Source organism: Capra hircus, chromosome 10 (assembly GCF_001704415.2).
Source record: "Capra hircus breed San Clemente chromosome 10, ASM170441v1, whole genome shotgun sequence".
Lineage (NCBI taxonomy): Eukaryota > Metazoa > Chordata > Mammalia > Artiodactyla > Bovidae > Capra > Capra hircus.
In genome coordinates this window covers 66,847,455-66,865,262 of record NC_030817.1, presented here as the reverse complement: position 1 = coordinate 66,865,262, position 17,808 = coordinate 66,847,455, and the positions used below count along the sequence as shown (strand labels likewise).

Below are 17,808 nucleotides of genomic sequence, written 5' to 3'. Positions count from 1 at the left end.
TTCAGGCAAGAATACTGAAGTGGGTTGCAGTTTCCTTCTTCAGGGGATCTTCTTGACCCAGGGATCAAACCCAGTTCTCCAGGGGCATCTCCTACATTGGCAGGCTTATTCTTTACCACTGATCTACCTGGGAAGCCCACTTATTAGATGAGTCTTTTTTTAAAAGATGTCTTTGGAGTTTACTGTCAGTCATCCTGTGAAAACATTTCACCTCCCCTCCTCTTTCAACTGTTGGGATTCTTGGTAATTGTCTGGAGTATAGATTTTTAAATTACTTATTAATTTTTAGGAATAAGAATCCAGAAGATAACTACTGTGAGATAACTGGTGAGTAGGATCAGAATACTTTTCTTCTTATCATGTGTTTTTCTCTTCATCTAGATTACTTAAAAAGTAATATTTAAGAGTACCGTGAACAAAAAATGCAGAGGAAGTATTGATCTTTACATAAGCTCTTTAATTTAAAATTTAACAAGCTTACTGATATTTCTCTCAGACCTGCTATTCCTTGTTTCTATGTTGAACTCCCATTCACAGTCACTCACTAAAGTCAGGAATTGAGTCGTTTTTTAACTTTTCCTTCTTTCCATATATCCTTTTGGCCCTATTCCTTTCAGTTCTGTCTTTGAAATATCCTGCCTGTATGTTACTTATTCTCTGTACCTTCTGCCAGTATTTGAATTCAAATCCTCACTTGAATTCTTTCTTGGAATATTGTATTTAGTTTCTTATCCTTCTAATTCATTCTATGTATTTTGAAATCTTACTGTATTACCGCCCATCCTAAAATTGTTCAAAAGACACTATTTTGTTTACAGGATAAAACCCATACTCCTTAGCATAAACTTAGAAAGCCTTTTATAATTTCACTTGTCTTTTTCTCCAACTTTATCTCCAGCCCTTTACAGGCATATTTTGCTCTGGCCCATGAATTACTACTTGCATTTTCCCATATGGTCTTTTTTCTGACTGTGTCCATTTGTAAATGCTGTTTCCTGTACCTAAAGAGGTCTTCCTAATCCAATTTGTCTAACAGTCTTCTCATCTTTCACTTAACTTAGCTCTTCCCTTAGCTTAAGTGCCATTCAAAGTAGCCAGTCCACAACTGTTATAGTCCATGAGAAGAAAGGAACTTGCGCTATAGTAGTAAGCTACTGTTTAGTTAGTGACTTTATTTTTCTTAGTAAAGCTTTATTGATGAAAGGAATTTTATAGTGGCTGCAAGCTCCTTATATTAAATTAATTGATATTAAGCAGTTCACAGACTGACACCATACATTAAGTGGTGCTGGCTTAAATTGAGCCTTCTCGATTATCAAAACCAAGCAGTTAGTTACTCTGATGTGTGCTCTCAAAATACTATTTTTCAGTCTATTATAGAATTTATCATATTGTATTTTAGGTATTTATTTTTGGCTTTTTTATTAATCTAGAAATTCTTTGAGTCCAGAAACTTTGTCTTGTTTGTTTGTGCTTTGGCATATAGTTGAGTTTTGGAGCACGTATATGTTCTGAATCAATATTTGTTAAATAAATGACAAAAATGCAAGCTTGATATGTAAATAAGGCTTTAGTAAAAAGCCCATAATCACTTCATTATATTGTCAGGATTGCCATAAACTATTGAAAATATTCTAAACATTCGTCTTAAACCTAAGTATTTTTAGATATATTTCTTGTTTTATTATAGCATCTTCAGTCACTTCCTTGTTTCCAAAGTCCAGTTTGTCCCCCAAAACTTTATATTTCAGTTCTAAAGTGTCTTGAATCTAATCTCTTATTTCTATTCTTGCTGTCTGTTGCCCTAACACAAGTTCAACTCTACAGTGTTACATCTGAACTATTAGAGTAGCTTCCTCATTGGTTCATCTTCTCTTGAATCTATTTTCTTCTCTTGAATTATTTTTATAAAATGCACATCTCATCTGGGAACATCTAGATTCCTTAGCATAGAATAAAAGATGCTCAAAATCTTACCCTAACAGAGACTTCCTTGGTGCTCCAGGGGCTAAGACTCTATGTTCACAATGCAGGAGGCCCATGTTTGATCTCTAGTCAGGAAATTAGGTCCCACAGGCTGCAACGAAGATCATGTGTGCCATAACTAAGACCCAGTGGAGCCAAATAAATACATTTTTTTAAATAAAAATGTTACCCTAACATTTCAATCTTAGCAGTTGGTACTCTTTAGTGTGTAACTTCTACTATCCAGGAAATAAAAATGGAGACGTGAAGGAGGAAAAAAATTAATCCATACTTTCCATCTTTAGAATCCCACCTTTAAAAATTTCTACCACATTCTGAAAATATTTCAGTATGCAGAGAATACAGTAATCACTGATCTGTCTTTTTCTAAAGTGGGACAGTTTGAAAGTCTCAGTAAAATTTAATACCTAAGTCTTTAGAAAGGACTTAGTAACTGAAAAAACTTTAGTAAATACTTGTAACTGATGAAACTCCTATGAATTGAAAAATCAGGCTCTTTGTGATATATACTTTTGTCATGATTATAGTTTTTCTTTTTACTCAATAGGAATGAACACATTGCTTTGTGCTCCCATTCAGACCCAGATGCCCCAGAGAGAGGTATGAGTTCATTCAAATACCTTCATATTTTAATTTTGTTTGATAGTTGAAACTTTTAAAACACAAAAAATTTAATGTTAATGACATGATTTAGAAATTACTTACCAGAATGAACCAACATAGACTGGAAAAGCTACCCACCTTTCCAGTTAATTTGTGGTTCAGTTGTTACGTCATGTCCAACACTTTGCGACCCCATGAACTGCAGCACACCAGCCTTCTCTGTCCTTCACTATCTAGCAGTTAACTAAGTATAGTTAAATCACTTCCAGTTTAAATAATACAGAAATATGTTAATTATATCAGGAATTCTCAAACTTTATGAGGCATATGAATAATCTAAGAATTTGGTTAAAATATAGATTCTTATCCCCTGGATCTGGGATAGGTCCTGAACTTCTATACGTCTCTCCCAGGTGATAGTAATGCACTGGTCCATAGACCATACTTTGAGTAGCAGAGTTAGACCATGTCTTTACAAGTAAAACCACTGCATTCAAAGAAAACTCAACCCCCAAGAACTTAGAGTGTACTATGATTTAGCCATCATGCGCTTATTCCTTCTAAGTTTTTTTTTACTTAGAATGAGAATGACCTGATATAATTTTCATTTCAATTACATTTGGTATTGTCAGTCTTTTCATTTTTTAGTCATTCTAGAGGGTGTATAATTAACCTTATAATTAATGGTTAATTATAATTAACCTTCAAAAACTGCAAGTATTCATAGACTTTAGAAAAACATTTTAATAATAAGTTACATGCTGCTTACCACACCATTGATTCACACAAACCAAGGTATCATGAAACCATCATTTAGGATTGCTTATATAATCTTTCTATATAGTACATGTTATAAAATACCCTTTTGGAAGTTTGCACTTTATCTGATCTCTTATATTTTGCTTTTGCTGTAGATTTCAGTTACAGAATACAGCCATGAAAGGAGACATGCAAATGACCAAACAGTCATCTTTTCAGATGAAAACCAGATGGACCTGACAGCAAGTCACACTGTGATGATTACCAAAGGCCTTTTAGATTGTACCAAAAGTGGAAAGTCCACCAAGATAGATACTACATCGTTTCTGGCTAACTTAAAACTCCACACTGAAGATTCAAGAATGAAGAAAGAATTACATTTTTCCGTAGATCAAAACACTTCTTCAGAAAAGAAGATAAATTTCAATGACTTCATAAAAAGATTGAAAATAGGAAAATCAAATGCTTTTCCTTTTACAGGACCTGATAAAGAAAATTCTGAGATGCCTGTTCATTCCAAAGAAGTAAATAAGACCACTTCTATACATCAAATGCATGTATCTCTTGGTGTAGATGAAAATACCAGTAATATGACTAGACTCTTTAGAGAACAAGATGATGGAATGAATTTTACCCAGTGTCATACAACCAATATTCAGGCTTTTGTTCCCACATCCAATGAGGCCAGCTTAAGGGAATTTAAAGGTGATGATATTACAGTTTATGGCAATGATTTCATGGACTTGACAATTAGCCACACTGTACAGAAGTTACCTTCAGCAGATAATCTATCTGAAATAGAAAATCAAACTCAGGATGTCATGATGGATGTTTCAACATGTTATGAAACTAAAGCACTAGAACAGAAGACAGTCTTTAAGGATAAACCAAATGATGCTTTCCAAGACCTTTCCTTAAACCCTGAAGGTAACATACATATGATCAGAAGTCATGTTACAGGGACAGAAATTCAAACAGTCACACAGGCTACCAACCAGAATATCAGACCATTGGCCATGATCCCAGAATCTAAATATTCTGGTCCAGCTATTCAAGATGATAAGACATTTTTCTATTCTAGTTGTAACGATGCCATGGAACTGACCAAGTGTCACTCAAGTATGAGAGAGGAGAAAAATTTGGTAAAGCATGACAATAATTATTCTAAAATATATCCCAAACCAGATGGCAACTCTCTTAGAGAAAAAACTGTTTATTCAGGAGAAGATAGCATGGACATTACCAGGAGTCATACAGTTAAAATAGATAATCAAATTTTTAAACAAGTTCAGACAAATGTACAGAAAGCAACTGCACCAGTATCTGAAAAAGAAATGATGATCCAAAATCACATAATTGTGTCAGAGAATTGGGACATAAATGTAAATTGTCACTCTGTTCCTCTTGTATCTCAGGAAAGATTACAGCAGAGCCCAGAAAATCCTTTATTTATTTCATTGACTGACAAAAGGACTGAAATCTTCACGGATGAAGATATGGATTTGACTAAAAGTCACACAGTTAATTTAGGAAGTCAGTTTCCTCTTGCATCTTACAATCTGACATCTGAGAATACCAGTAAATCTCACTCTCACAGCAAAAGCCTTTCAGATGAATGGGAAAAAATGACCAAAGATCATATTGACCTATCCCAACAACAAAACATAACATCTAAGAACATCCCAGCTAATACATGGGACAAAGAAAAAAGTCAAGTTTTGAAGATTTCACCCTTTGTTGATAAAGATTCTCCTCAGTCACCTGATATTAACCAGGACGTAGCAACAAAACATAATGTAGTATACTCTAATGAAGATCTTGACAAACAGGTACCACTGGGAAATAACAGAAATACAATTTCATGTGAGAAAGCTTTGTTGCCTACTACAAAGCCACTATTTTCATCAAGAGGATGGCCTGCCATGAGAAATCATAGTGTTGTTAACAGTCAAACAGTAAAATCTGTACTAGGCCAGAATTCTAAACTGCCTGAGCCACTAAGGAAAAGTTTAGGTAATCCCATTCCTGACTGTTCTGACAAGACAGTTATTTGTTCAGAGAAGGAAGAAAATATGGATCTAACCAAGAGTCACACTGTCCTTACTGGATTTGGTCCTTCTGAAGTACTAGAACTAAGTAAGACTAATTTTGAAAACACTAATAGCCAGTTATCAACAGTAAACAGACAGAAAGCTGTAAAAGTTGAAAAATGTAATGAAAGTCCTGTAGAAAAAATGGGAGTGTTTATTTCTAATGGTATCATGGATGTGTTGGAGGACAAAAATGTACAGAAATCCGGAATTCTGAATGAAAAACAAGACGTCAAAATTTGTGGAAGAAAAAGTCTTGGCAGACTAAAAGTTGATAAGACTGTTGTATTTTCAGAGGGAAATGAGAATGATATGGATATCACCAAGAGTTGTACAGTAGAAATAAATCATAGACCTTTAATAGATGAACATGATTCCCATTTGGTGCCTTTGGCAGGAAATTCTAACACTGTTTTGTATGCATATGGGCAAGATGACATGGAGGTCACCAGAAGTCACACAACTGCTATAGAATGTAAAACTGTCTCACCAGATAAAACAACTACTAGGCCTGTGGACAAAACTGTAATGTTTGTAGATAATCATGATGAACTAGAAATGACAAAGTCCCATACTGTTTTCATTGACTGCCAAACAAAGGAGAGAACTGTGCTTCCAGACAGACCTAACTTTGAACTATCCAAAAGAAAAAGCCTAGAAAAATTAAAAGTGACCCCTACTTCTACTGAGGAGAGTGTTTTTTTCCCACAAAATGTCAAAAGGGATCATTCAGTCGCAAAAGTCAGCCAGCTAACACTACCAGGGAAATGGTCTAATCATGGTCCTTTAGAGAAAGCTGAAGCATTTATAGCTGATGATAACATGGAAATGTCTAAATCAACCATTTGGGAAAATGACAGAAATGTACAAAAGCCTATATTTCTGAAAGAACCTCTATCAGGCAAAAATCAGAGAAGGAAAAGCCTTAGACTCAAAAATGACACGACCAATGCATTTTCAAAGAATGATAAAAATGATATGCATGTCATCCAGTGTTGTACAGTGGAAATAAATAACAAAAGTGTCCTGGAAGATAGAGAGGACTCCTGTTTGGTGCCTTTAGAAGGAACTTCTAATACTGTGTATACTTGTGGACAGGATGACATGGAGATCACCAGAAGTCACACAACCGCCTTAGAGTATAAACCTGTCTCACCAGATAAAATAACCACTAGGACTACAGACAAAACTGTTATGTTTGTAGATAATCACAATGATCTGGAAGTTACTAAGTCCCACACTGTTTTCATTGATTGTCAAGCCACGGAGAAAATACTTCAAGAGTGCCCTGCATTTGGAATAGCAAAAGGAAAATCCTTGGGTGTTTCTTTTCCACAGGATGGTAATTCTATTCAAGAAGTCACTGAAAAACAAGCACTGGCTGTAGAAAACAAAATCGTTCTTCACAGTGAGCAAAAGCATAATGTGATACCCTTTGTTCCTACTAATACATTGTCTGGGGGTCAAGGTGAGACAGATGTCAAATTCCATAGCACTTCAGTGGATGAAGAAGTCATGAAAGTTGTAGGCCAGGCCTGTACATTGGAAGAACCCAAAATTGAAAGCTGTCAGTTAAATAGTACAGATAGAAGAAATGTGGATTTTACAGGCAGTCTTGCAACTGCTCTTTGTGGATCTGGTGATAATTATTCCTGTTTACCTAATGTTACTTCCTTTTTTGGTAATTTGGAGAAGAATGTCGTGTCCTTATGTGATAAAGATGAAGATTTAAAAGCCAGTCATTGCCCAGTGCAAAATGATCTTCCTTGTGCAAACAATTCAGCCAGTGATGATTATTTGAAATCTGAGGGACTGCCTCTTTCTGCTCCTTGCTTGTTAAAGAAGGAGAAAGTTGTTCAAACCAATACCCAAGGACAGTTACATTGTGCCCCAAAAGTGCTAAAGGATCAAGATCTGATTAAGGAGCCCCCAAATCTAATATCAAATGAAACTTTAGTATATGGTGAAGATTCGGGGGAGATGACTAAACTTAACTCAAAGCCAGTGTGTTTTAAGCTTCCAAGGGATCAAGTGGAGCCCTCTGTTGATAAGGCAGAACACAGTTTAAAGAAGACCTTTGTTGATGATGTTTGTGTTGCTTCTCAGCACCATCTATTAACCCAACTACCTCCATTACCTCAACAAGGACAGAATAGTGTCAATAAAGATGAAGGAATATTGTCTAAAGCTGGAAATAATTTAAATATTGTTGGAGGAAATTCCTCTGAACCCACATGTGAAAACGATTCCACAATGCTTTATAATGGAAAACAGTTTACTGCAGCCTATAAAAACGAACCAAAGAAAAATATTCAAACAGCTAAATGTAATACAGCTATAGATTTCCACAGTAACTCATCCTTGACTAAGCAAGTTATTCAAACTCTTATCCGTCCTCGAGAAGCATCAGATCCTGTAATTGCATCCAGTGTTGCAACTTGTAGTAGTGTCAAGCCAAATCTGAATAACTTAAATGGAAAAACTGAAGAAATTTTAGATTTCCAACCAGTTCATTTACCACCTTCTCCAGAACAGTTACTTGAATTAGTAAATAAGGTGCGCTGTGATATGAGTATAGTGCAAGCTACAGAAGCATGTAATGTTAACATAGTGACTAGCAATGTTAAAGATGATAGAGATGAAGAAAATAACATTCCACATAAGGGAGCTGAAACCACGTCTGTACCATTAATGACAACTGTAAAAGATAAAATGAGGAGATGTTCTTTGGGAATATTTTTGCCCAGGTTGCCAAACAAAAGAAATTGTAGTGTCACAGGTATTGATGCTCTGAAGCAGGTTCCACCAGACACAACTGATTTAAATCACTTAGAAACTCAGCCGGTTTCCAATAAGGATTCAGGCATTGGAATTGTTACAGCTAAACTGAACTTAAGTCCATCTCAATATATAAATGAGGAAAATCTCCCGATATATCCTGGTGAGATTAATTCCTCAGACTCTATCAGCTTAGATACTGAGGAAAAAGCTTTGACTGAGACATACCCAAAAGAGACTTCACCCTCTGAAAATAAAATGGAAGAAACCTGCAATAGCCAAAAAAGAACCTGGGTACAAGAAGATGATGATGATATTCAGAATGAGAAAAAAATCAGAAAAAATGAAATTGGGTTTAGTGATACTGGAAAAGATCAGGAGGTAAGCCCTGTCTTGAACTAAGAAATGTTCTTGATTGTCTTCTTTTAAATTATGAGTATTCTTGAATTTTAATTTTAGTGTTAGGTAAGCAGGAATTGATTATTTCCAGTTATAGGCATGGAGAAATATTCCTGTATAAAATCTTGAAATTAATTGACTAGCAGGTAGACTTAAACACAGTTTGAAGTGACAAATGGTCACAAAAAATGAAATGGGAAGTAGAAAAAATTAATATTGATTGTGTAATTCTAAATATTCTGTCATTTCTAGTGATTTGTCATTGTGACTTTGCATATAAAAATCTCTAGGCAGGGTACATGGAGTTTGATAAGTCATCTTCAGTGTTAAAATGTTTGGAGGGTAAAAAGATTTATTATGCAGACTGCATAAAGAAAAGATGGACTGAATTTTCTTGACTAATGAAAATACGTAGAAGCTGAGAGTCCATTTCTCTCGAGGATGGGAGAATGGCAAGATCAAACCCAGTACCTCAAAGTGAAGTAAGATTTTGTGTTTATTTAAAAACACTGATTCGGATAACTTGGGGAATACAGGCTTCCCTGGTAGCCCAGCTGGTAAAGAATCCTCCTGCAATGCAGGAGGCCCCAGTTCGATTCCTGAGTCAGGAATATTCCCTGGAGGAGGGATAGGTTACCCACTCCAGTATTCATGGGCTTGTCATTTAAACTGAGTTTTATAAGTGGAGAAATAAAAATTAGAAAGTATCATAGGTTCATAGAAACAAAGTTTAAATTCTGTTAAGAAGTTTGTAAGTAAGCTTAGAAGATGATTTCAGTTAGAGGAAAATGACACTTAAGTCTGTAAAGTAAAATAGTTAAAATGGTAAAACCAGGACCGTGTGACTTACTTGACTTCAACCAAAGGAGTCTTGGTCATCTGGGGAAAGAAATACTAAAGCCTTGAAATAAATTTTTTCTCTGTACTCTAGACAGGGCTATCTTGTATAGTCAGTATTCTCTTCTGTTTTCTACAGTGTGGTAGCCCTGACCCTGGTGTGTAGTAGATGAATAACTGGATAGGTCAACATTTGGTAGCTCATAGGATCTGGTTACAGAGAAGGCAATGGCACCCCACTCCAGTACTCTTGCCTGGGAAATCCCATGGACAGAGGAGCCTCATAGGCTACAGTCCATGGGGTCGCTAAGAGTCGGACACGACTGAGCGACTTCACTTTCACTTTTCACTTTCATGCATTGGAGAAGGAAATGGCAACCCACTCCAGTGTTCTTGCCTGGAGAATCCCAGGGACAGAGGAGCCTGGTGGGCTTCCATCTATGGGGTCGCACAGAGTCGGACGCGACTTAGCAGCAGCAGAAGCAGCAGCAGGATCTGGTTATAACCTAGATACCACTGAGAAACAATTTTCTTACATAGTATAATGCATAATGTTATTTCATTATATTTTTAAAGAAAATTACTTTGAACTTCTAAAAGCCTACTAAGCTGCTTGTTACTTATTCTAATTCTTTACTAAAGTATTTTATATGATTACAGATAAATTTTATGTTAGAAGTATTTCTCTTGGCATTCAGCATTTAGTCATTATAATTAATAGTGTCATAACTTTACTCTTATGATATTCCTTTATTGATGATTTCAGATTGCTAATCTCCGTGCTGAAGGAGATATGGATAAAAATGCTAACAGTGTATTGATAAAAAGCCTGAGCAGAACTCCATCTAGTTGTAGCAGTTCTCTGGATTCAATCAAGGCTGATGGGACCTCTCTGGACTTAAGCAGTAAGATTTTAATGAAGGCTAAATAAGAGAAATCATTTGTTACTTGACTAATAATACATGTATTTCAGTTCAGGAGATATTAGAAATTTGTATAAGCTTTTTGGGAGTTATAAATAGTTGATAAGTAAAATAATATTTAGTTTATTTTTAATTCTTAGTTGTTTTAATAAATTGAGAAGTGTTATATTACAAGAGTGATTTTCTTAAGAAGCTTAAAATTAGTAGAAAAATATATATGGAGCCTTAAAACTAATATACTTTACCCTACAAATGACTGTCTTCCCAGAAGGATCCTAGCAGATAGCTTCAAGAGCATGAACCACACATAAACCTGAACAATAAAATTAAGTTTACGATTTAATTTAACTTGTTCATCACTTGAATTTGCTTTACTTTTAGCACACCTTGGTAGTCAAATAGAATCACAGTTTCTCAGAGATACCGTTTGTGAAGAGAGCTTGAAGGAGGTATGAAAGTATTTCTCATTTCTTTTTGATAATTTATATACTATTTTGGCTGTGCTGGGTCATCTTTGCTTTGTGCAGGCTTTTTTCTAGTTGTGGCAAGCAGGGGCTCCTCCCTGGTTGTGGTGCACGGGCTTCTCATTGTGGCAGCCTCTTTTGTTGAGGAGCACAGGCTTCAGTAGTTGTGGCACGTGGACTCAGTAGTTGCGGTTTGTGGGCTGTAAAGCACAGGCTCATTAGTTGTGGCACGTGGCTTAGCTGCTTTGCAGCATGTGGGATCGTCTCGGGTCGGGGATCAAACCTGTGTCTCCTGCATTAGTAGGATTCTTTACCTGAGCCACCAGGGAAGCCCCTATTTCTCAAATGCAACAGATTTCCTCATTTTGTTTTCTCTTGTTTAATTTTTTTGAATTATGAAATATTTCAAATATGCAGAAGACCAGTTTTTGGTTTTTTTGTTGTTGTTGTTAAGGACAGGACATGGCAATTAGGTGGAGTAGAATCACAATTGGAAGGCCTACATTTTGTTGTTTTTTCCCCCAATTTTACTATTACTGAATAAACTTAAGAAATAATACTAGATGAAATCTGCTTGTGTATAGCCTACATCAGAATAATATCTACACATATATGCAAAGTACTTTAAGCTATATAGAAACAAAGGAGGTGGTTCTAGTCAAAATTGCTCATACAAACTTTGAGCAGTGGTCAAAGTTTGAGCAATGGTCAAGTTTTACCTTGAATGGTCATGCAAACTTTTTTTCTTTCCTCAGAAACTCAGAGATGGAAGAATAACAATAAAGGAGTTCTTTATACTTCTTCAGGTCCACATTCTGATACAGAAACCCAGACAGAGCAATCTTCCAGCCAAAGTAAGTACAATTTCTTGGCAAAATAGTCATCTCAGTTAAAATATATTATAATTGTTTACTAAACTGTATCAAGCAAGTGTTTATTAAAAAACAAAAAAAGAATCTAAGGAAAATTTTGCTATAGAAGGTACATTTGGGGTTAGCATAAAAATTTATTTTTTAAAAATACAAATTTTGAAAAAGTGGAGGTTTTTTTTTTCATTTCTTGCCATCTGTTTTGTTTTTTATACTTTTTGCTGAACATATGCTTTCCCCCATTATTATAAAAACCCAAGTATAGCAGAGGTTTTATTTTATTTTTTTTTTATTTTTATTTTTACTTTATTTTACTTTACAATACTGTATTGGTTTTGCCATACATTGACATGAATCCACCACGGGTGTACATGCAATCCCAAACATAAACCCCCCTCCCACAGCAGAGGTTTTAATAAACATTTTTCAATATAAAAAATATTTGAAATCATAGAATATTTAAATAATGCAACCAACGGGGAGGGAGGAAGAAGAGGGATTCAGGATGGGGAACACGTGTATACCTGTGGCAGATTCATGTTGATGTATGGCAAAACCAATACAATATTGTAAAGTAATTAACCTCCAATTAAAATAAATAAATTTAATAATATAACCAAGAGGCTTAGTTTAAAAGATTAATAGAAAACTCATATCATTTACATATAAAATTACATAGTATTTTGTTTAACTTAAGTCTGTTGAACATTTACAAAAATTAGGTATGCCCTTGATCACAAAGAAAAACATGAGAAATTGAAAAATGGAGATTTCATAGATATCATCTGATCTTAATCCAATAAAATTAGAACTATTAAAAACACAAACATCTTGGAAATTAAGAAACACATTTCTAGATAATTCATATCAAAGAGTAAAGCAAAACTATTGAGAAAGCAAAGGAGAACAATCTATGGGATATACAACGGAACATACACTTAGCAGGAAATTAAAAGCCTTAGATATCACTGTTATAGAAGAGAATCTAAAGGACTTTAATACTTTAAGAAATTGGAAAATGAACAATAAAATGACATCCGTAAAAAAGGTAGGAAGACAGAATTCAGGTAAATAGAAAATTAATAAACTAGAAAACAAAACTAGTAGAAAAGATAACAGATCTAAAAATTGGTATTTTGGGGGAATTCCCTGGTAGTCCAGTGGTTAGGACTCTGTGTGCTCTTTGCCAAGGGTTTGGGTTCCATCTCTTGTCAGAGAGCTAAAATGAAGCACTTAGTGCTTCATTTATTAGTGCAGTGCAGCTAATAAAATAAAAACTGGTACTTTGAAAAGGATTTAAAAACTCTTAAAGAGCTTAATTAAGTCAAAGGAAGGCTTCTCCCTGTGGTCCAGTGTGTAAGAATCTCCCTTGCAATGCAATGGACACCAGTTCAATCCCTGGTCTGGGAAAATCCCATGTGCCTCAGGGCAACGGAGCCCCTGCAATACAGCTACTCTGCTGTGCAGCTACTCTGCTATGCACTACTCTAGCCAGTACTTAAGAGCCCATGAATCATAACTGCTGAGCCCATGTACTGCAACTACTGAAGCCCATTAACCTTGAGCCTGTGCTTTCCAACAAGAGAAGGAAGCCACTGCAATGAGAAGCCCATACTCAACAACTAGAGAAAGCCTGTGTGCAGCAGCAAAAACACACCACCACCAAAAAATAAATCTAAAACAAAGGGGGAGAGAGAAAGCTAAAATACATGTAATTGAGAAAGACGCATCCACAGATTAAAGGAAAGATTAAAAGAATTTTTTTTAATCCTTCAACTGTGATGACAATTTTTAAGACCTAGATGATTTTTTAGAAAAATACAAATTACCAAAATTAACCCAAGAACTGGATAACTGTCATTAACTACCATTGAATATTTGTTTTGGCTATACCACCTGACTTGCAGGATCTTAGTTCCCTGACTAGGGATTGAACTCAAACCCTTTGCCATGAAAGTGAGGAGTCCTAACCACTGGACAACCAGGAAATTCCCACCAATGAAATTTTTAGTTTGCAGTTTACCATTAAAATTGTCACTAGGACTAGATGACTTCTAACTTTTAAAGAATAGACCCACACATTTATGACTATTTGGTTTATGACAAAGATGCCACTGTAGAATAGTGGCCTTTCCTATAATGGTGTTGAATCAGTTGGTTATCTACAGGAAAAAATGAACCTTGATCCATACTTCACATTATACATTAAAAAATCAGTCCTATACAACACCAAAGCACAAGTGCCAAAATTAAAAATTGGACTTCATCAAAATTTAAAACTTGTATGCTGCAAATGATACCATTAAGAAACGGCAAACACAACCCACAGAACAGGAGAAAACATTTGCAAATCGTACAACTTAGCCTTGTATCCAGAATATTTAAAGAACTCTTACAATTCAAAAAAATAACCCAATTGGGGACTTCTCTGGTGGTCCAGTGGCTAAGGCTCAGTGCTCCCAACTCAGGGGGCCTGGGTTAAATCCATGATCAGGGGACTAAAACCCATGTGCTGCAGCTAAGACCCAGTGCAGCCAAATAAAAGAAAAAGAAATTTTAAAAAAAGATAACCCGATTAAAAAATATCAAAGGATCAGAATAGACGTTTCTCCAAAGAAGATATGCGAATGGACAATTAGCAAAATAGTGACAAAGGAAGTACAAATTAAAATAAGTTACCACTTCACAGCCACTAGGATGCCTGTAGCCAGAAAGACAAAATAACAAGTGCTAGCAAGGATGTGAAGAGGCTGGAATTTTCATACATTGCTGGTAAACTTGTAAAATGGTGTAGCCACTTTGGAAGAGCTGGATATTTCCTCAAAAAGTTAAACAGAACTATTATATGATCCACCAATTCCAATTCTAGGTATTTACCTAAGAGAATTGAATATGTACCTCTACACAAAAACTGGTACATGAACATTATTCATAATAGCCAAAAAGTGAACTGATTAGTGGTTACTTGAGGCTAAGATAGGGGTGGAGGAGAAAGGAATGACAGCTAATGGGTACAGGGTTTCTTTTAGAGGAATGAAAGTGCTCTAAAATTAGCTGGTGATGATGTTGCACAACCTTGTGAATATGTTTTATAAATCACTTAGTTGCATACTTAGTGAATTATATGGTGTGTAAATTAAATCTCAATAAAGCTGTTTAGAAAGAAATCAATTACAGGAGGATTGATATCTAAAGGTGAAAAGTAAATCAGAGATAGAAAGGAGAAAAATACTCACGCATCTTTTGGGTCCCCAACCTCATTATTCTCATCACCATAATAGTGTCCCTTCCCTGTAGAATCCCCTTGCCTCAGCTGCAGATGGGAAATAAAAAGGTGTCTAGGTATGTATCTAGAGTCTTGGGAAATGCAGAAACAGTACCAGGGGCCAGAGAAAGCAAAGGGGAAGCATAGGAACAGAAAGGCTGCTGGCAGGGTAGAAGAGTGGAGGATATCTGGGAAGCTAATCTTTGAGGCATGAATCAAGGGAATATTAGTATGAATTAGTATGACTCTTCCCCCTTTGGTCTCAGGCTTTGTAGAGGTCAGGAATGGCAGAGTTAGGGAAATATATCTGGGAAAGAACCATCAAGAGGGTAAGACAAATCAACTGTACTTCAGTAAATTTTAAAAAAAGATGGTAAGAAGAGTTCATGCAATAGCAGGAAAGAAATTTTAAAATCCCACAGTAGGGACTTCCCTGGCAGTCCAGTATTTAAGACTCCATGCTTCCAGTGCAGGAGGCACAGGTTCCATCTCTGGTTGGGGATCTAAGATTACACATGCTATGTGGTGCAGCCAAAAAAAGTAGTTAAGAAAAAATCCCAAAGTAGAGAAGGGCCAAAGAAACGGGTAATGTATGGGCTGTGGAAAAGGACGTTCACAACTATGGGCATCTGTTACAGGATTTAGATGACCATGAGTCTCCTTTAGGCTGGAACTAGGGAGGCATTCTTGAGGCAGACAGGGAGATGTATGTTTGGCACCCATGTGTGTGTGCAGTTGCAGGAGTTCAGCTGGTAGCACCAGCTAAAGATAATATGTAGAGATACCATATTGCTATATTGTGTAAGAAGAACTAGTAACATAGTATTGTAGGTCAGTTATATTTTAAAAACAAACTCAAAAAATGAGGTCAGATTTGTGGTTTACCAGAGGTGGGGATGAGGAGAGGGGAAATTGGATCAAGGCAGTCAAAAGGTACAAACTTCAATTATAAGATAAATAAGCACTAGGGATGTAAAGTACAACATGATAAATACAGTTAACACAGTTGTATTTTGTATATGAAAGTTGTTAAGAGAGAAAATCCTATGAGTTCTCATCACAAGGAAAATTTTTTTCTATTTCTTTAATTTTGTATCTGTATGAGGTGATCATTCAGTCATTTCATTCACTCAGTCATGTCCGACTCTTTGCAACCCAGGGACAACAGACTTCCCTGCCCATCACCAACTCCTGGAGCTTACTCAAACTCAAGTCTATCCAGTTGGTAATGCCATTCAACTGTCTCATCCTCTGTCATCCCCTTCTCCTCCCGCCTTCAGTCTTTCGAAGCATCAGGGTCTTTTTTAATGAGTCAGTTCTTTGCCTCAGGTGGCCAAAGTATTGGAGTTTCAGCTTCAGCATCAGTCCTTCCAATGAATATTCAGGACTGATTTCCTCTAGGATGGACTGGTTGGATCTGCTTACAGTCCAAGGGACTTTCAAGAGTATTCTCCAACACCATGGTTCAAAAGCATCAATTCTTTTCCGTTCAGCTTTCTTTATAGTCCAATTCTTACATCCATACATGACTACTGGAAAAACCATAGGTTTGACTAGACAGACTTTTGTTGGCAAAGTAATGTCTTTGCTTTTTAATATGCTGTCTAGGTTGGTCATAGCTTTTCTTCCAAGAAACAAGTGTCTTTTAATTTCATGGCTGTAGTCACCATCTACAGTGATTTTGGAGCACCGCCCCCCCTAAAAAATCTCTCACTGTTTCCATTATTTCCTCATCTATTTGCCATGAAGTGATGGGCCCAGATGCCATGATCTTAGTTTTCTGAATGTTGAGTTCTAAGCCAACTTTTTCACTCTCCTCTTTCACCTTCATCAAGAGGCTCTTTAGTTCTTCACTTTCTGCGATAAGGGTGGTCATCTGTATAAATGAGGTTATTGATATTTCTCCCTGCAATCTTAATTCCAGCTTGTGCTTCATCCAACCCGGCATTTCACATGATGTACTCTGCATATAAGTTAAATTAGCTGGGTGACAGTATACAGCCTTGATGTACTGGTTCCCTGTTTCGATGGTTTTATGTCTATTGTTCCATGTGATAGATATTCATTAAACTTGTGATAATCATTTCATGATGAATGTAAGTCAAATCATTATGCTGTAAATCTTAAACTTACACAGTGCTATATGTCAGTTATATCTCAATAAAACTGAGAAGAAAAAAAAGATTCTGTGTTAGTGCCCCATGACCTTCTGCATGCCCAAGGAATGTTTCATACCAAATATTCCCTTTCAGTGCAGTTGTGGAACTATTGCAGGTACCCTTACCAGGCCTGAAATATCTAAGAGCTGATAGTGCATAAATTGGGCACTTAATCAAAATAGATAAGGCAAGGGAAGGGAGTGACTTGTGCATGTAGTCCTGGACACAAGGAGCAGCAGTTTAACCCATGTATTGCATTACAGCAATGGCAGTTGCATTCAGTTGTATCCACAGTGCATAAGCCTGATATCCTTTGCATTTGACATTCCTGGTGAATCTCTGGGAACATAGTCCTGTGTTTCACTTTGTGGTTATGAAGGTTCAAGAGAAACCTTACTCTTTAAAGAAAAAAAATTGAGCTGTTATAGGAATTTTCAAACATATACAAAAGTAGATAATAGTTTAATGAACTTCTCATGTATCTATCACCAAACTTCAAAAATTATAAACTTCTGGGACTTCCCTGGCAGTCCAGTGGTTAAGACTTCGCCTTCCAATGCAGGGAATACAAGTTTGTTCCCTCGTTGGGGAGCTAAGATCCCACGTGCCTCAGGGCCAAACAAAAACATAGAACAGAAGCAATGTTGTAACAAATTCAATAAAGACTTGAAAAAAA

General features: G+C 36.1%; 1 protein-coding gene across 1 annotated transcript in view; it reads left to right on the top strand.

Moving 5' to 3' along the window:
- KNL1 (kinetochore scaffold 1) overlaps nt 1–17,808 on the top strand; it is a 65,004-nt gene that overhangs the window by 26,853 nt on the left and 20,343 nt on the right. Inside the window, exons 8-13 of the mRNA XM_018054444.1 lie at nt 290–327; nt 2,534–2,586; nt 3,504–8,597; nt 10,219–10,357; nt 10,757–10,824; nt 11,595–11,693. Of these exons, the coding sequence (XP_017909933.1) occupies nt 290–327; nt 2,534–2,586; nt 3,504–8,597; nt 10,219–10,357; nt 10,757–10,824; nt 11,595–11,693 (5,491 nt within the window). The remainder of the gene's footprint in view (nt 1–289; nt 328–2,533; nt 2,587–3,503; nt 8,598–10,218; nt 10,358–10,756; nt 10,825–11,594; nt 11,694–17,808) is intronic.